The 21,526-nt window shown below is 44.4% G+C and overlaps 2 protein-coding genes across 14 annotated transcripts in view; one reads left to right on the top strand and one right to left on the bottom strand.

Annotated features, from left to right (window-relative positions):
* Nucleotides 1-9,154, top strand: part of LOC118505542 (mucin-5AC) — a 149,483-nt gene extending 140,329 nt beyond the window's left edge. For 5 of the 6 annotated variants that reach the window (XM_036041472.1, XM_036041473.1, XM_036041474.1 and 2 more), the window contains exon 12: nucleotides 1,456-9,154. In XM_036041472.1, coding sequence (XP_035897365.1) covers nucleotides 1,456-1,666 — 211 coding nt within the window. In that variant the 3' untranslated portion in view covers nucleotides 1,667-9,154. The remainder of the gene's footprint in view (nucleotides 1-1,455) is intronic. The other variant, XM_036041477.1, reaches the window with a different exon arrangement.
* Nucleotides 9,155-11,359: 2,205 nt separating this feature from the next.
* LOC118505540 (interference hedgehog-like) overlaps nucleotides 11,360-21,526 on the bottom strand; it is a 76,409-nt gene continuing 66,242 nt past the window's right edge. For 7 of the 8 annotated variants that reach the window (XM_036041464.1, XM_036041463.1, XM_036041466.1 and 4 more), the window contains 6 exons: nucleotides 18,622-19,244; nucleotides 18,226-18,536; nucleotides 17,324-18,153; nucleotides 15,872-16,687; nucleotides 15,648-15,808; nucleotides 11,360-14,116 (listed from right to left, as the gene is read on the bottom strand). In XM_036041464.1, coding sequence (XP_035897357.1) covers nucleotides 13,349-14,116; nucleotides 15,648-15,808; nucleotides 15,872-16,687; nucleotides 17,324-18,153; nucleotides 18,226-18,536; nucleotides 18,622-19,200 — 3,465 coding nt within the window. In that variant the 5' untranslated portion in view covers nucleotides 19,201-19,244 and the 3' untranslated portion in view covers nucleotides 11,360-13,348. The remainder of the gene's footprint in view (nucleotides 14,117-15,647; nucleotides 15,809-15,871; nucleotides 16,688-17,323; nucleotides 18,154-18,225; nucleotides 18,537-18,621; nucleotides 19,245-21,526) is intronic. The other variant, XM_036041470.1, reaches the window with a different exon arrangement.

Below are 21,526 nucleotides of genomic sequence, written 5' to 3'. Positions count from 1 at the left end.
GCAAACCGGTCCCTCCCGGTGCGCCATCCGGCTAGAGGTGGAGAAGGCAAAGCGAAAGGGTTCCGGCCGAATCCCCCTCACCGACGCCATTTTTATTGGTCCGCTTTTACTGCTTTCTCGACACCGTTTTTACGATACGGCGGACTAATTACTAGACTTTGGCTGCCGAGTTTCACTGTTCCAGTCTGGCAGCGTGTTTGGGAGTAATGGATTCGGTCGACACTGCTTCTGCCTTCGCCAACCTCCGGTCCGAGCACCGGGGAGCAAAAGTTTCTCGGCGCAGAGTGCGCCATCTCTTATCAGTTGCATCAGATACTTCTGTTTTCAACTAGTATGTGTGAGGAATGCGAGCGCTCGTATGTATGTGTGCGTCTTAGTACGTTCTATAGGATAAGAAACAAAACCACACACCACTCAACCTCACTCACACACACAACCACACAACAATAGTACACACAGACAACAGCAGAAAGCATCTCTCTTTAGGAGAGAGTGTGTGTGATCGCATGACTGTATGCGTGTCGCATCCTAGCTTATCGTACTATCTTTCTATCACTATTCTCTTACTTGATTTAATAGACAAAAATGTAAAAAAACCTAACTCTTCACAAAACTATCTCCGGTTCACTATCAATGTACAGCATCTCTCGCTCTTTCTCGCTTTCTATGAGTGTTCTCTCTGACTCTCATCTTGTGCTACTAATACTGGAAGCCATCTTGAGCGGTTCCTACCGAAGATCTTGCTCCTTCGTCTCTACCTCAAACTAATGCGTACATGTATGCGTGTGTGAAAGAGTATGTGTGTGTGTGTGTGTGTGTTTATGTGCTGTGATTTACTTATGTGATTTACTCTGTTGTGTTCTCGAGTAAATCGTACTGTGCTTTAAAACGAGCATTCTGGGTAACACCTGAGTGCTTTTAGCCACTTCCCTAGCTGGGCCCGCTTCCGAGGCCTCCTGTCCTGTCTGCATCTGTCTCTTCCCACCTCCTTTCGAACTGCTTGCTGTTCACCTGTGCGCCAATAGAAGGAATGAGGACGGCTTCAAACAAATCTTCAGCCAACCAACTATACTGTACTGCTCCTACACTAACTGTTACGCTACTACTAACGCTACTACTACCGCCTATCACTCTCTCTCTCACTATCGCTCATCTACTACCGCTGCTAACCTCACTACTGCTAACACTAGTTCCGATGTGTTGTGCTGGCTGCCCAGCGTGCAGCTAGACCGCTTCTTACGTCAATGTGTGTGTGTGTGTCTTGCGTCCCCCACAGTCTGTGCTTCTATAGCGTAGTGAAACAACTCAAACGACTTCACTCAACTAACAGCAGAAACAACGAACTCTCAAAAAGAAACCTATCCAACCGCACGGCCCCACTTCACCAAGCGTCGATTAATTGCTATTTCTATCTTCCAATTTTTCTTTTCACGCAACCGGCCGCCATTTCTGAAGGGTATTCAATAAGGTAAAAAGCCGAAGCGCTCACATGAAGTCACACCGGCCGCAGGATGCAAGCGATCAGCTGCAGCACCAACTACAGCTTCACCAGCAACAGTTGCAACAGCAGCAGCAGCAGCAACAGCAACTGCAACGTCAGCAAGACAATGAGAAGCAAGAAGCACACGAGGAAGGCACGCAACTGCAGCTAACAGTGACGAAGTGAGCCTAAGCAAGCAAGCAGATGGAGCTAACGAGTACGGAACACGCATCTAGACAATCTTTTTGCCAAAATAATACAACAACAGCAACAACAAAAACCCTTAAATGAAACGGCTACAAAAAACCCGAAAAAAACAAATAACACAACTCACCGTTTTCACCACCCGTTGACAAGTGAAGCCAGCAAAAAAATGCGACAAGAGTGACAAAACTTTACACTGAGCTAACGAAAGGTTGTTAAAGCTACAAATTACCGAAGCAGAGCTGCTACAAATTACCGAAGCAGATAAAACTAGCCCCACAGAAACACAGAAAGGAGCAGAAGTTTGTACATTTGAATTAAGGAGGAACACACAAACCCATTTCCGGACAGTCGGACAGTCGGGCTGTCTGCCCCCCCTCCCCCATGATGCCTAAAACCCGTTTGTAGTTTGTTGTAAGTACTGTGAAAATACCAGGTCAAATTATCTCCACTACTTCCAAGCAAACCCTGTCCTCCTGCCCTGTGCGAGAACAACACTTACCTACCCTTTAAGGATCGCGGCGGGAGTCAGTCAAAAAGTGAGGAACTTTAAAATCTCTTACACCGCGAGAAAGGAAAGCCCGATGGTGGCCACTTGATTCACACCTAACTAGCTAATGCTCGATACTAAGCGAAGCGGGAGGAGTAGTGTAAGAGAGTAGTGGTGTGGTGTGTGCGAGTGTATGGGTGTTTTTTGTACACGTAAAGGTGAGTTTTTTCGTTGTTGAATCTTTCTACTCTAGTCGTAACGTTTCGGAAACTACTGCTCAACACACACACACACAAGTGGTGGTGTATATTAGTAAATGTAAACACTTAAGGTTGTCGCTAAAGGAGGGTAAAGCTTTGGCCAATCGATGTTTATGTAGAATTCACACGCACTAACGCGCGCAGGATTGTATATAGAGACTTTGTGTTTTTATGGTCTAAACACACACACACACACAGAAATTGTTACCCCACTGACAGCGGTTTTGCGCTAGGCTTAAGTGAGCTACGTTGCCATTTGCATCACCAGCAAGCGTATATAGGAAAAGACATCACAGCGACGCACGACAATGCATTCGATCGTGTACTATAAACGAAGGTGTAGTACCGTAACGCACCACGAAACTGCAACCTTAACCCAACCCTGTTCGCCGCACTTTTCGCACATTTCCCACCCGGGTAAAAGGGTCCTTTTCCAGTATTATCAACCAAACGGAAAACTCTTTCGTTCCTTCCCACGAACACAAACCAAACACACACACACACACACACACACACAATCAACAGGAAGCAATCGTTGCCAATGCATTTGTTGCGCGCAGTCCCTTTGAGTGATGCCGAACAGTGTGTCGCGAGGCAACAGCTGCTAGCAGTGACTGGCAGCAGGTGGGTGAAATAATTGTGAAAGCTTGGCAGTTTGTTTTAAAACAAACCGATTTAACAAAAAGACATAATTTGACATGTAGAAAAAACAAAATGGAAGGGAGGAGGTGGAAAAGAAATAAGATAAGAAAATACAAAGTAGTGTGCAGCAGTGCGATACATCTATTTCCTAAAAGAAATTACTAAGTTTTACCTAACAAAAAAAAACAAAGAGAGGTGTATGAAAGGTAGCAGCAAGCGCAGTGAAACCAGAAGAAGAAGAAAAACAAACCGTAAACTTGAAACATGGTTGTATCTAGAACTTAAGTGTTGATCAATGTTCTTAATTCTATAACTGATTGAATTGTAAGTAAATGGATGCTAATGGTGTGGTAAACGTACAGCTGCTGTACGAAACACGCAAGCTAGCCTAGAGAGAAAGAGAGAAAGCAAAGAAGGGAAGTGCTTAATGGCAGATGGCGAAACGGAAACAAAGCTAAGTGCACCGATCATTATTTCAGGCATAACCTGAAACAAGGGGTGGTTCGTGAATTCAGCGTGGATGCAGCATCGAGAACAGGGTTGTCTAAAACAATTTTCAAACTTCAAACACAAACACTCTCGGAAACTAAAAAGGAAACCAATCTCTCTCTCTCTTTCTAATGTCTCTCCTTTGTCACGTACGACACGGAACGAGCGATCGAGATATATCAGTGTTTTTTGTAGTAGTATATGAATTTATTTTTCTACTTCCGATCCACTTTGATAATTGACAACTATTCGAATACTTCGAACAACTGAAATGGCAGCAAAGAAACAGGAAAAAAGCTCACCGTTGCAGCAATGATGATGGACTTTACGGAATGCGACGCAAGTGCGATAACTAGGTGAAACACTGTGAGCGCTAGCTCCAAACATTTGGAATCGATTTATCGTGCTGCTCAAACCGATATTACTGTAACTAGAAGCTTTGTTCTTATCGTGTTCAGTTCCGCGCTGCAACTGGTGGGAGATTCTTTAGCAGCAATTTTACAGTGTCTCACACAACAGTTGTTGTTTTTCATCCAATCTCTTGTGAAATGTGATATTTAATATCTGTTTGAAAATCGCCCATTGCGAGTGTAGCTCAAAATTGCTCAAATAGCTGGAAATTATTTAGCACAACAACAAACGATTTTGATATTAATTTTCACTTTAAGTGACAATCAGTCCTGCCAGCACTACTATCTGTACTGGTGCTCAGATCTTTTGGTTGTTGTTTTCTCCGAAACAGAATGTATCGGTCTATTGTTTTCTTGCTCAATATGCTCCAAGGTGGTGGTGATTACTTTTATGGAGAAGCACGAATAGAAACACACAAAAAATCAAATACAAAAACAAAACAACAAACCGCGTTGTGCAAGGATGCCCTCTGCACGGAAATGGTGCACGAGGAACGGTGAACGTGTACAGCAAACAAATGGCAAAATCAAATACTCCGCGTTGTGATTTTTAACGAATTAAAACAAACAAACAAACAAACAAACAAACAAAAAGGCAAACGAAACCACGGAACGAGGACGCAGAAACACTCAAACGTACACTAGTCTTATCGCTGCATACTGATCGTTCGTTTTTTGCTGTTTCGTATGGTTCGTAGGACAATTTAAGGGCTATAACTTTTTCTCTGTCTAGGGCGGAGTGTCTGTGTATGTGTGTTAAGCAAACGTGGTGCGATCGTTTAAAACGGAAATTTGTACGTACGGAAAATTCTTTCTCAGTTTTGGGTGCGGCATGCAACAGTTACCTCCTGAAAGGAAAGCTTTGTGTTGTTTCGTTGTTTTCTGTAAGCATTGCGATTGCGTACAAACATCCGTGTGTGATGTTATACGCCTAGACTACTGCTACTACTACAACTACTACTACAACTGCTGCTCTGTTTTCAAACCCTGACCCTGAGTAAGGCAAAGATGCTGAGCTAGATGCACGATGTGTAAAAAAGGAATAAAGTTGGTGAAACTATAAGACAAGCGAGGGGGGTGCGGTCTCAGAACCGAAAAGGAAACCCGCCCCAGAAAAACGAAACAAACAAAAAACAAACCCCTAAACTGCACGAAATGGAACGAAATTGAGATAATAGAAGTTAATACATATCAGTTTTCTAGAAGAAATTTATGATAAAAAGAAACAAAAAACTCTAAACTGTGCAAGTGTATTTAAGGGCAGCGAAACGGCTCTTGAAGTGGAAGAGCAAAGACAGGTAAAGCGAGCCTCTTCTGCTCGCGCACCGAATAGAACAAAAAAAAAAAGAAGCGAAACACTTTTAAACCTAACGTCGAAAACAAATCAAACAGCCAAGCACAGACGAACATTTGCAACCACAAAAAAAAATTCAACCTTTACGAAACGTGTTGTGTACCTTGTATCTTTAAAAATACTATGAAAACGTTGAAAATCTGTCGCCTGTTTCGAAAACGGAAGAAGGAAAACAAAAACGCCAGAAAACGTTTAGAGGTTACGTTTCCATTATTGTGGGGCTTGCGGATGAAGAAAGAGAGAAAACGGGGAGTGGGGAGGGGGAAAACAATGATGCCAAATTAGTTTCTATTGCTGGATTGCTGGAGACTGGGCTGAACTGTCCAGCGCGGAATCGAATGCGGATCTGTGAGGATCGGCAACTTCCCTTTCTGTCACTAAGAAGTCTTCGTAATTATTTTAATCACCACAACCAAACAGCCAAATCGAGAGAAATTGTAATACAAAACAGCAAGAGTTTGAACGGGTGAGAGACAGAACGAGAGTAACAAGCAACAAGAATGCAGGTAACAAGACGGAACCGATAAGAAGACGTAAAATATTTAAAAGTAATACTCAATGACAATCCAAAGGAAAAGCAAACACTACACAGCAAAAATAAGGGAGAAAAACGTGCAAACGTGAAAAGGCAAATATCTGGCTCTCTCGCTCGCTCTCTCTCTCTCTCTGTCGCTCTCAGCGTCGCCTGCTTGTTTGTACATAGTGAAGGTCCTTGTTTTCATGTGCAAAACACAATTAGTAGTGTGTAAGTTACGCGTATCGATGCAGATGCATTTTACTCTTTTGAGCACACACATACACGCGCGCGCACATACACGCACACACATATTTAATAATATTTAATTTAAAAAGATTAGTTCAAAAAACTGGAAACGCTTTCTTTTTTAACGCTTTAACCCTTCTCGAATGCCATCCATGGAATAATTCCTCCACCTAACGTATAAATATGTGAGGAGTGTGTTGTTTTAAACTGCGACTTTTTTGTGCGTCACTGTACTGACATGGTCTACTACGGAGCGCAAAACAAGCGAATGCTTTCCCGCCTAAGTTTGTCTCTTTCTCACGTTAGTTAATAAACACACAGACACACACCTTTCCTTTACGTTGACGTTTGAGACGGTTCAACGATAAGTTTCGTTTAGTAATTTAAGTCTTAACGGCATAAGTAACCCATCGAATTTGGTAGGCTAATTAGACAATTGTTTAAGGAGCGTTTAAGTCAATGCTTTGAAACTGGTTTTCAAACGCACACTGATGCTTGTGTTTGGTTGTTGGTTTTTTCTTTTTGTTTCGGTTGTTTGTCCAATTACTCGTCCAATTACGTTGAACGTTCAGAGTGTTATTACTTAAGTGGTTAGTGCTATTTGTAGTTTGGTGAATTTTTGTGTCCTCTACTGTAAGTGAAACATTTTTGCTTTTTTTCACACACACTTACACAAACACTTAAACACACCAGGATCAACCCCTTGGAAGCTTCCTCACCTTTGCTGCATTGTGTTATTGTGTGATTTTCGGTGATGAGTGTGAGTGTGTGTGTGTGCATCTCGTATTGCGATAGTATGAATATATTTATAAATGGAATTATCGAAAGTATATATTATACATCATTATCATTATTATGCAAAATTAAGTAATCGTTATATTGTCTGTGCGGGAACGCGTAAAAAAAAGGGGAAACAATAAGTTTAACGGCACGAAGCGCATCAAACACGCAAACTAATTTGTGAAAGTGTGAAGAAACCCGAAGGGAGAAAGAAGCGAAACAAGAAAAGTGCACAAGTTTTAAAGACGGGAGGAGAAAGAAAAACCGAAGAAGCAAAAACAATAATACAACAAGCACAAGAGAGAAGGGAAAAGGATGAAGGAAGTAAAGAAGATTTCTTTTAACCCAAACGGCAACATTACTACTTGTACAGAGAAACAATGTAATATTAAACAGGTTACACGACAGATACACAAACCCACACACACACATAACGCACACATATATACAAACAAAAGCGCAACGTTCTGCCAGCCAGCTCCACAAAGAATATAAATGTTTTTCACTGTTAGTTTTTAATGTGATTATATCGATAAGATGAAGAAAGGGAATTGTTCTGGTAAAAAGAAAAACAATACACGCCAACGGAGAGAAGCACGAAAGACATTACTAGACACAATGATGGTGGTGGATGAGGGAACTGTTACAGAACGGAAAACCCGCAGTCGATTAGTAAGTAAAGGTGTGAGAAAAGAAGGTGACAGAATGAGCAAAAGCAACAAAAAGAAAGCCACATACAACTTACAGTTTTACTGTAACGATTCAAACCCCCAGTTTGCAAATGTGCTCTAAAATTTCGCTTTGTTGAACTTTTCTGTTTGGTTTAATATTTTTCTCCCCATACTTGCTCATACTATTATGGTTGTTAACTGTACTGAAACAAAAGACAAATACCTGTTTGCTCATGCAATCTCTCACTCACTGGTTAGTGAAGCCGGCCGGGTTTTTGTGAACAAAGCGGGAGAAACTATAAAAACAAATCAATGTGTCAATTCGGTGAGCAAAAGGTCAAACGGTCAGAGTCTGCAGACAAAATCCCCTAATCAAAACAGACAGCACACGCACATCACACATCGAAGCTTTTTTAAAACATCGATCAACGCAACAGAGTTTTATCGAAGGGAACGGTTTTAATCGGACACTTAGCGGCCATTAACAAAAAAACATACAGGCAACTTTTCATCAGCAAAACAACGAAACGAAGCTTTTTATGCAGTTCCCGTAGCAAAGCGATACCCTATCGCTGTTGTACGCCATCGTACGAATTACAGCGCAACGATCTATTTTGAATTTGACAGCATCGAGTATAGACGCAGCGTTACGTAGCGTTACGTAGCGTTACGCTGTGGGCCTACTTAATACGTTTAGCACGCGCGGCTGAAGAGAAATGATGGTCGTACTTAATTGAAACAATACAGCATGCATGTAATGTGTTTTTTTGTTCAATGTGTTTTAATTTGCTGCCCGTTGCATACAGAACAGTTAAAAAAACGCACTGTGGCCAAGAATAACAGACAGAAAAAAACGTAGCAGCAAGAATGGAAGTAAAACAAAAGCAAAATTCTGTGATTTCCGAGTTGTAATTAAATGCACCCTACTATCCTTCTCATGGGCACACAGCTCTCCTCGAATGTGTGGCAATGTGTTGGATTGATCGAAGCAAGCAAATTTAGCCTTCATTTCTTAACACAGTCTTTTATCTCTTTTAAGATGAACCGAAACCAGAAAGAGAGAATGTTTCTTGGTTGAAGAACTTTTTTTTAATAACAAATGAACTAATTAGCAAACCTGAATTTAGTCTTCTCTATTTTCTAAATTTTCTTGCTTTCACAAACTCAAAATGTCCATTTATCATAAATGTTGTGTTTTAAAATTAAACCCCAAATAGAAGCAACACACTGAGAGCCGCTTAGCACAAAGATATGCTAAACAAAAAAGAACATTCAGAATACAAGGTGGAAAGGATGGTAAAGAAAATCCAGTTTAGTAGACAGCGACAAACAAGTAACAGTGTAATATTCCAGTGCCAGTGCTATTTTTAAAGACAGAGAGGAAAATACAAGAAGTATAAAAAAAGGAAACAGCACACCTAAAGCTACCACGATATGGAAAGGGAGGAACATCAGCAGAACAAAACATGAGAACAAGAAGATAACGCAAACACAAAACCGAACCGAATTGCCGTTCAGTGAAAGTTACCGATAGTAAATGGATGTGAGAGTTAGAGGAAAACTCTTTAAAACTTGTTGAAAGAGTAGCATTAAACACAAAAATTACAACAAAAAATACGGAAACAGGCGATTGTTTGCTGGGGCAATTAGTATGAACCGACATGACCCAGGAAAAGAGTGATTGAAACCAACAACCATACAACACGTACACACTTGCATACATACATACGAAACAAACAAAACAAACAAACAAAACCCATTGGATTGAGTGTGTAGTAGAGCAGTGGAGCGCATTGAAGAAAAAAAAACCGGTATGAGATAGGCTGAGAAACGATGTATATTTTAAACTAAATGTGTGTATAAAACCAGCAACAGCAAACCAAAAAACAAAAAAGAAAACAAACAGCAAACAAAAAAAACCATACTGTGGAAATGCCAGAAAAAAGAAAAGAAATATATGTAATGTAAATTCTATTTAAAAGAAATGATTATTTATTGAGCTACCCAGTGATTATCACATTTGATATTTTCCTTCAGTTTACACATTTACTCATTATTTTATGACAAAACTTTTTTTTTCTTCCAAGCCCTTAAAATATCAGCAAAGCAGCTTCGAGATGTACTTAGCACAGACAAACACCTTGAGGGGAAGCTTTTTAAAACTTATTCACCACTCGTGGTGAGTTTTTCACTTCCAAAACAGTGGTGAAAAAAACCACAGCTGCCGGTCATAATTTCACACATGCACATATGAATTGCAGATAGGCAATTCACGTGCAATCAGTCGTCGTAAAGTGTCTGAATGTTTTCACTAAATTTCACATTGCCACCGTAAACCTTTAATTGAAGCATACTGAATCTTAAAATCGTATAACGAAGATTATATTGGTCAAACTCGCTTTGCTTTGATTTTCGACCGTCAAATTCCGGCACCATGCTGTTGGTTTACGAGATAAAAATTAGAGAGAGTCGAGAAGCAGTAGAAAAAAATGAAAGAGAATAGAGAGAATGCTGAGAGAGAAATTAGAACAGATTGAGGGAGAAATCGAGATAGAAACGAGACCGAAACGAAAAAAATGAACAGGAATCGATCGATACACAAGACAGAAATAAGAAAGAAATCAGATAAAAATGAGAAATAATCAAGAGTGAAATAAGAGGGAAATGAGAGAGAATCGAGAGAAAAATTAAAAAGAGAATCGCAAGAGAAAAGAGAGAAAATCAAGACAACATATAGAGATAAATGAGAAAGAAACGAGAGAAAATCAAGAAAGAATTTAGAGAACAACGAGGGAGAATCGAGGGTGAAATGAGAGAAATTTGGGCCAGAAATGAGAAAGAAATGCGAGATAAATGAGGGAGAAATGAGAAAGAAATGAAAGAGAAATAAGAGAGAATCGAGAGCGAAATGAAAGAGAGTCGAGAGATAAATGAGAGCGAAATAAAAAATGATAAAGAAAATCGAGAGAGAAATAAGAGAGAATAGAGAGAATCGAAAGAAAATCGAGAGAGAAATGAGAGATATTCACGAGTGAAATGAGACGGAAACTAGAGAGAATCAAGAGTGAAATGAGAGAGAATTGTGAGTGAAATTCGCTCTCAATTCGCGCTCGATTCTCTCTCTTTCTAGCACTCCTCATTTCTTTTTCGTTTCTCTTTCGGTTCTCTCTTATTTCTCTCTCAATTATCTCTCTCGTTCCTTGCTCATTTCTATCTCGAGTCTCTCATTTTTTTCTTAATTCTCTCTCATTTCTCGGTCGATTCTCTCTCGTTTCTTGCTCATTTCTATCTAGAGTCTTTCTCATTTCTTTCTCTTTGCTGTCTCGATTCGCTCCCATTTCTTTCTCGATTTTATATTGTTTCTCTCCCAATTTCTCTCTCATTTTTATATCATTATTCTCTCGATTCTTTCTCTTTTTTCTCTCGATTTTCTCTCATTTCCCTCTCGATTTTCTCTCATTTCTCACTCGATTCTCTCTCATTTCGTTATTAATTCTCTCTCAATTCTCTTTCATTTTTCGCTTGATTTTCTATCATTTCTCTCTCAGTTTTCACTCAATTCTCTCTCATTTCTCGAAAAAGTCTAACATTTTGTGCATAACAACGGTTCGTTATAAAATCAAACTAATGTATGGATGTATCAATAACGCGTAGCCAATTTTATTTTGTTTTATAAAAATTTTGTGGAATTCAGGTGAAAATATTCAGGCTCCTTTACGGTAGCTGGCTGGCCGTGTAAGGGGCTGTACCTTTCATTCAAATTAAGGTAATCGAATTACTTTCGGATTTGTTAAAAAAAATTAACAACTCTTTCAGTTTCAACTTTCTCTGTTCGTTCTGTTTAATGGAAAGAAAGTGTGACCTGCTTACAAGTTCCTCTTCCGTGGTAGTGTTTGTTCCAATAGTGACGTTACATTTGCTAAAGAAACAAGCATTCGATTTTTTTCTAAGAATGTACTCCCGCCGCCAACCAATTGACAACTGATCGTGGTGCGGGGTTAACTGTTGCGACAGCATTTAAAACAAAACGACAGGCTGGAATTACGCTTTGTTATGCAGAAACTTACACACATGCACGTTCGTATTTGTTTTGCTAGGTGTCGGGATTACACTATAAGTAGACGGCCCTTGTTTTAGTTCCCGTGATTATCCGATCCTTATTCTCTCTCTCTCTCGTTCACTCTCGGCTATTTGCTTCTATGTACAAATACAGATACGGGGAGTTATACACATTTCATGATTGAAACAATCTTACAACAAACAACAACAACACAGCTAGTTGGCCCACCGGATGGCACCAAAGCTTCCTTTTTGGCCCTTCCTCTTCTACAACGCACACACATACAAGTACACAACAATTACACGACGAATAGCCAAACGAACGTGTGCGTATTCGAGCTTAGCAAAAACCCGCCCCCCAAAACCCGTCTGGAATATAGTGGCACACGACGCACTAAAACACAAAATACTATCGCCTGTTGCTCTGCTGCTGCTGCTGCTGATTTAGCGTTAAATAAATAATTTACACATTGTATTATAAGGGCTGCTTCCCTTTTTTCTCTTGCTTTTCCTCGGCTCGTGTGTGGTAGTGCGAGAGCAATCCTAATCCTAGACGATCGTTCCCATCTTAATCTTCTACTATACCTAGTTAGCTAATAATTAATCAGTGCCCATCAGTCAGTAAAAGCTCAGTAAACATCCGTTTCCCTATCTCTCCCTCTCTCTCTCTCTCTCTCTCATACTCATTCTATCTAGTCGAGTTATTCGATTCGGTTTGCTATGTAAATTCAGTGTGTTACATTTAAATAGTTGCATTGTGTTATTTCTACTAGCAAGCGTAGCACGAACATCGAACCGTATCCGAGCTTCCCTCGCTGGCAGATCGATCCAAGAAAAGCTCTTTGAAACAGAGCTACAACCCGGGAACAGACTTCAAGCTTCGGGAAATGCTTTTGCTTCGAGCTGCCCGTCTGATTCTCTATTTGTTGCGATTGTGCCGTTGTGTGATCGTGTCGTACGCACGTATTTGTTAAGTAAATGGTTAAGTAGCATTCACATTCACTCCCGGTTCGCCCGGCGTTGTGTCTTTTGTTGCACTCGCTCTTCGCTCTCTATCTCTATTTACATTTAACGCGACCTCGGCGGTTCGGGTATTAACGGGCAAAAAAAAAGGTACATTCGAACTAACACATCCTTAACGGAAGTAGAGATTAAGTACAGCAAGATTTCTTCTCTCCCTTGTAGCGCGGCTTCTGTCTTTTTCGCCCATTCTTGTCCGGGGGAGGCGAAATCATAATACAACCTAGTAAACTAGCTTTCAATTAAAATAAAATCCTACTAAACCGACAGTAAAACCTAACTATTAGTGTACAGGACTGTGGTGGTGTCGGTTTGTGTACGGACCAAATAATGTCTCCCTCGATCCTGCGCTCACTAACAGCAAACCAAATGGACGGATAAAGTGGCGAAAGGCGAACTGACGGAAACGGCAAACCCCGCATTACCCCGCAGAAGCTAAACCTAAACGCTTACCACCAGATCGTGCAGTACGGAGAGCAGCAGCTCGAACGGTGACACTCAGGATATTAAGCGATACCCGTTTGCCCGCTCGTAGAACGCCTGCTTGTGACAGTGGTGCTCACTGTCCTGCCGGGGCACGGTGCTGCGTCCGTCCTGGCCGAGCCCGGCTCGCTTCCGTTGGCGACGGACCAGGTACATCAGCTTAAATGCGCGCCTTCGACGCTTCCGGGACGCGGTGCGGGTAAGCAGGGTAGCGCCGTCCGATGCGGCGCCGTACGGTCATTCTCATACCTCAATACTGTTCAAACTGCCCGACGACATGTTCTCGGCCCGGCCGAGTCGTGTGGCGGCTGCTGCCGACCGTTTCATGCCAGCCGCCCGCATCGGCATCGGTGAGCGGGCTACCGTTACACCGGACTGCTGCTGCTGCTGCTGCTGAAGGAACTCACTGCTGGGGCCACGACCTATCCGCGGACTTCCGGGCACGGACCCCGAGCCACGACGCGTACGCCGAATGGACGACTGTCTACAGTCCGGGGCCGCCTGTCCGTCGAGCATTAGCTTCGGATCGATACCGTACGCAATGGTGGCACCGTTCGGAATCGGTCTCACGGCGGTCCGTTCCAGCGTCCGGCGATGGGGCATGGAGGCAAGCATCATCTGCTCCTGCTGCTGCTGCTGCTGCTGAGGAATGCCACAGCTGTTCATTGCCACCGTTGCGGCACTCGGGTGATGCAATGGCGGCAGTGCCGCACCGATGTGTTGCTGCTGCTGGAGATGGTGCTGCTGCTGTTGGTTGGGAATCGATTGATGATTGTTATTAGTGGCCGGTTCGCGGGACAGCGTCGTCGGGGTCGGGTTCGTATCGTCGCCTTCATCGCTACCATCGCCTTCGTTCGCTTCGACGTTCTTCGGCACGTCCACCGTCGCGTTTCGCTTCTTGCGCCTCCATCCACCCTCGATCGGTTGCTGCTGCTGCTGAGCCGGTGGCTGCTGCTGGTCACCCTCGACCAGCGTGTTGGGCAGGAAGCGCAGCTCCATCACGGTGCGATTCTAGAACAGTCACGCTGATTTCTGAGCTAGAATAAAACGCGTCTTCGCAAATCGATCTACACAGCAAACGGCTACTGGGGACAGATGAAAGTACGGGGACGGGGCAAGGAAGGGCAAGATATGGGGAAATGGGAGTGTTTGTGGACGACAGAGACAGTTTTCCCACAGCAAAAAAAAAAAACAGGAAGAAAATACCCGAAAAGATTCAAAAGAGGAGAGCTGAATCACTCGCACGATCGAGCGTATTGCCTACATTTAGGCGGAAACCCGAAGAAAGCTCGCATGAAACTCAGTTCCGGCGATAGTGCTGGAATGGGGGAGCAGTACACAGCCAACACAATTCCGAAAGAGCGATAGTGTAACAGAGAGAAAAACAAGTGGAAGGGAAAAGAAAACGAAGAAGACAAATAGAAAAGAGAAGAAAGAGAAAACATAGTTTTGTACATGATCGTTGCGGATCAACTTAGACGTGGAGGTGTGGAGTGTGCATGTGTTAGACAGAGAATGATTGTTAAACCTTGACCACTGGGAGATTAAGAGATCCGTAACCGAGAAGGAGAGAGAGATAGAGAGAGAAAATAGATGTGAAGAAAGGAGCGAGGAAAACGCGAGGTAAGGAAGTAAGGAAGGACCCCATCTACTGAGGCAGGCTCTCCTTCACCACGGCGAACGGTAGGCGATGGTAGGCGATATCCGAGCGACGAACGACTTTGCTTTACGGCTGAAATGTTCGGTTCTGTCCGATTTGAGTGGATTGAGTCGGGTGGATTTGAGATTGAATTTCATTTGCACCAAAACTACACATTAGAATCATCTACTACTTTGTACACTAGCAATCGGTTGATTGAAATTGGCATGCACTTGTACTACAAACGGGACAAAAAGGATCACGATATCGGTTCAATATCGTACCACTACATGAAACGGCAACAAAAAACGATAAATCAAATGGGAAATTAGCAAACAAAGCTAAACCATGTCTAATTTTTTTTTTTTCAATCGCATCTAAAACATTCAACAAACAATTCAAATGAGTTGTAAAAGAATTCAACAAAGTAAGACAAATTCATCAAACAAACACAAATCAAGTAAAGCAAAAGAGATAACAAAAACGCAAAACATTCATCGCAGCTGATAACAAACGATCGCTTAGCCGTGCGGGAGGAGTTGTCGTTTTTTTTTTTTTGTTGTATTCGGGATGGAAGTGATGGTAATGGGCAGGATAAAGCAATCGCGCATGCAACGTATCGCTAATTACTTAGTAGTGAGAGGAGTTAGCCATTGGAAGAATAAAGCCTTTTTCTCGGTTGCAGAAAATCATACAACAAGGATTGGTGTCGAATTGCATACTTTTGGGCGCATTTGTTTCACCTTGTTGGAAAAACCTTCGTCAAACCGAGTTAAGAACTCTACCGGGGAACACTACAAGCTACCACCAGGCAAACGTGCAACATGGGAATGAAAGGAAGGAGGGATGTGTCAACCGAACGCATAACACTAGCGGTACGAAGCATTAAAAGCTCGCCGTTACCTTGTCGCCGTCCTGTGCCAACGGGTTGGGCGTGATGTTCATCCGTCCGTTCATGCCATTCGTTCGCGTCTTGTGATGCGGCACCCGGGGTCCACCATTGCTGACGGCACCCGCGAACCCATTCTGGTCGACCGGTATGTGTACCTTGGCATCTGTTTCATCTAAAAAGAAGATTCCACATTAGCTAACGCGATTCTCGCGTAACGCTAGGCGTAACGCCTTACCTGCACCATGGCCTCGCTTCTTGCGGCGACTAAAGCAGCAGCAAAGAAATAGCACGATCAGCACGCTTACGATCAGCACACAACCGATCACGAGCAGATAGTTGACCGGTACGACTTGGCTGCCGTCGGGTCCTTCCGCTGCCGCGATCACCGTCGGAACTGTTGGTGGTGGAGTGGGCGGTTTCAACGTCCTGCCGGTCAGAATCGCACTAAAGTCTGACGCAGCCGAAGCCGTAAACGATTGCAGCTTAAACTCGTACGCCGTTCCCGGTTCCAGGTGGTCGATCTTGAAATGGCGCGCCGTGCTTCCATCTACCGTGGCCTTCGAATATTCGCCGGCTGTCGTGGCGGGCCGATAGTACGCGTAGAATCCATCGATCGGATGAGGGAGATGTTGAGGGAATTGCCAGTGAAGCACAACCGCGTGTTGCGAGACGGGCTCGATCCGTGTGAGCGTTGGAGCAAGCAGGTGGTTCTTGGTGAGACCAAGCTGAGAGCCACGCTGCAGATGGAATTTGCCGGATGCTGCACCCTCCTTGTTGTCGTTGTTCGAGTATACTGCGACGATACGGAACCGGTACAGATGGTCCGCCTTGAGATTGTTCACTTCGTACGACCGTGTGTACGGTGGGATGTCTTCGTTTTCCGTCATCCACTGGGTGCGGGCAATGTTTTTGGCGGGATCGCCCAGCATACGGTACTGCACCTTGAGGAACTGAATCGGCAACCCATCGCTGGATGGTACGGACCAGCGTACCATTACCGATTCGTCCGTCAACCGGGTGATGTTTGGGCGTGACGGTGGAATCATTACCACTGGAAAACGAATCAAGCGAAAAGGGAAAGAATTAGCCAGCTTTTCAACAAACCATAGTAACCATTATTTCTGATCGAAGCAACCACAGGCAGCATTGACAGACGTCAAAAATTCACAAAAATATTTTTTTTAAAGAGTAACTATTTTGGAAAAACGCTTTTCATCCCCCCCATTGTAAGCAATGTCCAAATCGAAGGGCAAAGGAGCTAAATCGAAAAAGAAAGCGACCGATCCGAACCTCGTCTACTGCGATGATAAACACTTCGACGAAGCCCTCGCCATCGTCCGTATCGACCACTGTCTCAAGTGTCCCATCTACCGCAAAATGGCCGAACAGATATTCGACCAGATCACTCGCACCCTGCCGGACACACGCTTCAAGCTTATACTCAACGAGTTCGACCGGCTGGATCCACCCGAAGGTAGCTTCGAGATATCGGTCGCTCGCAACTGTCGGCTGCCCATCCAATCACTCTGGAGCGGCCTCCACCGAGGACCACCACGCCGTGAAAAGTTTCCTCCACTCGACCCAGAACATCCGCTCTTGCAGGCAATGATCGAACAGATTGATGCGCTAATAAATCCTCCCCAAGCCAAGACCAAAGGACTCTTTGGTGTGCGTTTGCCATACTTACGGTTTTTGTGCTTCTTGCCACCTTTACGCTTGGTCGAATGGTCTCCGCCCGCCTTCGGGCTGGACGGGACGGACCCGAGCGGCGTGGTACCGACACCTCCCGGTATCTGTTTCGGGATGACCTGGAGCAGGTTGCCTTCGCTTGCCTCACCGACAGAATTGCGGGCAAAGCACTGCACGATACCGGCGTGCCGTTTCTCGACCGACGGAATGATCAGCCGTGTTCCGTTCGTCCGGATAACGCTATCCCACGTGGAGTAGTCACCGTTTATCATCCAGTAGATGTCGGGATGCGGTGATCCTTGTGCAATGCACTCGAGCTCCAAACTGTCACTCTCGTTGGTGAGCGTTGATCGAGGTGGGATGACGATTCGTGGTGGTTCTAGTACGGTTAACCACACCGAGTGTATTAGCGGAGGATCGATACCGTTCTGCAGCCGGCACAGGTATTGGCCTTTGTCGCTGCGTTCCACGTTGGAGAGCTGTAGGCCGTAGTCCAGGATGCGGGCACGTCCATTCAACGAGCTACCGTTCGCTCTCGTCCACGCCGGTACGGGCACGGGATTGCCAACGCCAGGACACTCAAGCAGTACCGTTTCGCCCGGCAGTACTGACACGTTCTGTGGCTGTGTGAAGGCACGCGGTGCCGAACGAGGTACGTAGTCAACCACAGTCACGGTGGTTCGTTGCGGAAGTATGACCTCACTGCCAGTGATGGAGTTAACGGCCGAGCACCAGTACGTGCCGGTGTCGTGCTGCGCTAACGAAGGCAGTATGAGTCGTCGGCCTGTTTGGAGCTGCGTCACATTCGGATAGATCGTCATGCCATCCCTGCAAGAACGAAGATAAAACGCTCATTAGACTCCAACCATCCAGAAAAACGTTCAGTGGCCCCACACTTACTTGTAGTAGCTCCAGATTGGCGGAGGGTTTGAGACAATTTCACCACAATCGATGATAATACTGTTGCCGGGATACACCTTGAAATGCTGCTGAGGCTGTATGCGGCGCATCGTCGTTGGCACGCGATCATGCCGCCCGGGAACACCTTCCGCTTCCAGCCCGATCGTTGCCAGCGTCAAGCGGGCCGGTATCGATGCAATGGCGGACGCTCCAAACCATGCCACACACTGGTACTCGCCTATCGTCGATTCGCTCACGGAAACACGCAGCTTATACCGGCCGTCCACGATGCTTGCGTTGTACCCGTGATGCTAAAATATGTAAAATACAATTCAGTCTTCAACTTCAACATGTCTCTGGGCCAGGTTCGCATCCCCTTCTGGACCTGACACTTACATTGTTCTGGATTATGACGTAATCTTTCCGCAGTCCAGCAGTTCCTTGTGCCCGAAACCGCCAGTCCAGTTGTTCCGGAAGCAAGTTTAGCTCACACTCGAACAGTACCTCATCGTCGGCCGGAGCGATCGTCGATTCTGGGGCGCGTATGATGTACACACCGAGACCACTAGCACCCGAGTTCCCTCCGCTGGATCGTCCCGAGGAGCTTCCATACTGATGAGACGATGATGACGACCCACTGCCAGAGTGATGCGTATTGCCATGAGACGATGCCGCCGCCTGATGATGATGTCCGTGCGGGTGATGTGAATGATGCGAGTAAGAGGACTGTGGTGAACTGGACACCGTGGGAAGGTAGCAAATGGTCAGTGCAAGACACAGCACTAACACACCGTACGATATCCGCCGGGCTGCACAACTGTACCGACAGGGGACTGGCAGGTGTGGCTGTGTACTGCAGGATCTCCGATTGCTCCCGGGATGTCGGTGTATTAGGTGACGTTTACTCTCTTCCGCTGCCATGATGGCCGATGGTTGTTGGGTAGCCTCGCTAAGTCGATCGTTGGTGGAACACATCGTTTGTCTGTTTATTCGTGTTTAACGTCTTTACAGCATATCCACTGGAAAACAGGGAAGAAAAACAGATGCAAGGCTTCATTAGAGAGGGTATGGTTCAATTAACCATTATATCCTGTGATAACCCTTCCCGTGCATAACCTCAAACTGTCTCCAATAGCGAGGTTGTGGATAGTTATGGGTAGTGATATATTGAAGTTCCGCTAGCCAGGGATCGAATAACAATTTGAGTGCTGGGACGTACGCTGTGGTCTGTAAGATAACCTCAAACTGACAGAAAACTTTACCTTCGTGATATGGATTATATGTAGCAGCCGGGGACTTGGTAAGGATTCCTACTCGCACATCAAAGGAAGTAATTACTTCATTTTGAATTCTGCTATTCAATATCAAACGTTCAAATCGAATCACTCTCGAGATCTTTAATCAACTTGAATTTGTAGAATGAATTTGTTTTCTGAACCAGATCTTCACTTTCCCCGTGCGGAATGTACAACCATTACGCTGCAGTTTACAAACTTCACAGATGAGCCACTCGGACGACGGGACGGGAAATGGATCGAAATCTGGACGGATGGATTCCATCTATCAAATCAGAACGTGATTGATGATAGATTAATCACATCGTCACGGGTTGCCTCGGACGGGACGTTGTCCCAGGGACGCCCCGTATTCCTCGTAGCAGCCCTACGCCTGTCAGTGGCAAGCTGTTGATGAGCTGTTAGATTTCGAAGCTGTATTACCGCGAGCGACCCTTTACGGGGTGGTGCTGAAAAACAGATGGAACGAGGAAGGGAAAACAAACCTACACCGCCACTGTCCAAAAACCAATGTCTCTGACATGTGTCTAGGCGCTTCGAGACGGTCTTGATTAGGAAAAGGAGGCAATTAATCTTTTGCCTGGCCATCCCGGGACTGTGCTCCGATTTGAACACTTTTTTATTTGTTTTCGATCGACATTTACACTGGAGAACGATTGCTCACTTGATTGAGTGTTTAATCGCCTCCAGGGTCCTGATGGCGATCGCCACGAGATCTTGGAATTTTGAGGCTAGCCGTTTCTGTTATCATGTACTCACAAATTCCAGCCAACCTCATGCAGCGTTTGATCGTTTATTACTCGACCAGCCTTTCGAAGACCTCAACCCATAAGTTCTTGGAAATGCCCGAATGCAAGAAGTTGAACTGTTGACGCATGTCATATATTTGTTCAACGATGTACGATCATTCACGATCCCTATCTCCGAATCTCCTCCGGATCACTCGCCCCGTGATCCTCGACGTTTGTTTAATGGTAGATAATTTATCTCTAAGAAAACACGGCTCAACCCCATTCTCCCTAGAATCCTCGCTGTCGATCGTCGTAAATTAAGCGCTAGATCAGGTTCTTCCTTCCGGTTCTTGAGCAGCACCCAACGCAGCTCGGCTGCTAGATTCGAACTGTGCTCTAAGCGTGAGAAAGTAAGCACACCAGGCCAGGAGTACGTTTATTTGATCTCAATATTTAAACCGTTCGCCGCACTGCCCCAAAATAAACAAACACCCCACGTATGTTTATCGTTCGCGCGCACGCCCCGTTCTCGCGGCAGGAAATATGGTTTGATTACAAAAAAGAAACCCCCCCCCGTATCGTACGGTACCGTAGCGCACCATCACGCGTACCATTTAATTGACTGTGATCGATGAATGATTTTCGGGCAATGCTAGCGCGAGCCAGGTTTCGCGTTGGGTTTGGTAGTTTGAATGGTGCTTACAATCAAATAAGCAATGATAATTACGCGCTCCGCAATCTCGGATTCAATGACGATCCCGTGAATGATTGGTGTTTGATTGATTGGATGACTTAATCGTTTTACCCGCCGGGTAGATTGGTGGATTGGACAGCTGGAGGAGTTTTGATTTGGAGAAAAAAAACGGGCACTGCAAACAGGTGTATCTATACTTGATGAAAAAAGGGGGTGAAACGCTTACTAAACTAGGGGAAAGACACTATCAAGAATGAATAGTTCGTTACAAAAATAGAACTAGAACCGTTGGTCACTGATAGAGACTGATAAGCCAGCTCAGTCCATCAATCATGCCGGGAATTCTATTACCCACCGTAGGGTAATTTGTAATTAAAAATGTGATTATATCATCCAACCGCTTCGACGAAGAAGCCTTACCTCGCCCCTTTGAAAGTGCGTTTATGAACCGACTGGTTGTAAAATTTATGGAAGAACATTTATTATTCCCTGCGAAGCCATAATTTGGTTTCCCTGTTTTCATCGTTTATTTCGTCAACGTGACCGTAACATAGATTACAAATCGATCAAAACAACCAAGC

Source organism: Anopheles stephensi, chromosome 2, assembly GCF_013141755.1.
Source record: "Anopheles stephensi strain Indian chromosome 2, UCI_ANSTEP_V1.0, whole genome shotgun sequence".
Taxonomy (NCBI): Eukaryota; Metazoa; Arthropoda; class Insecta; order Diptera; family Culicidae; genus Anopheles; species Anopheles stephensi.
Note: the sequence above shows the minus strand (reverse complement) of the source record. Positions and strands in the feature narration are given on the sequence as shown.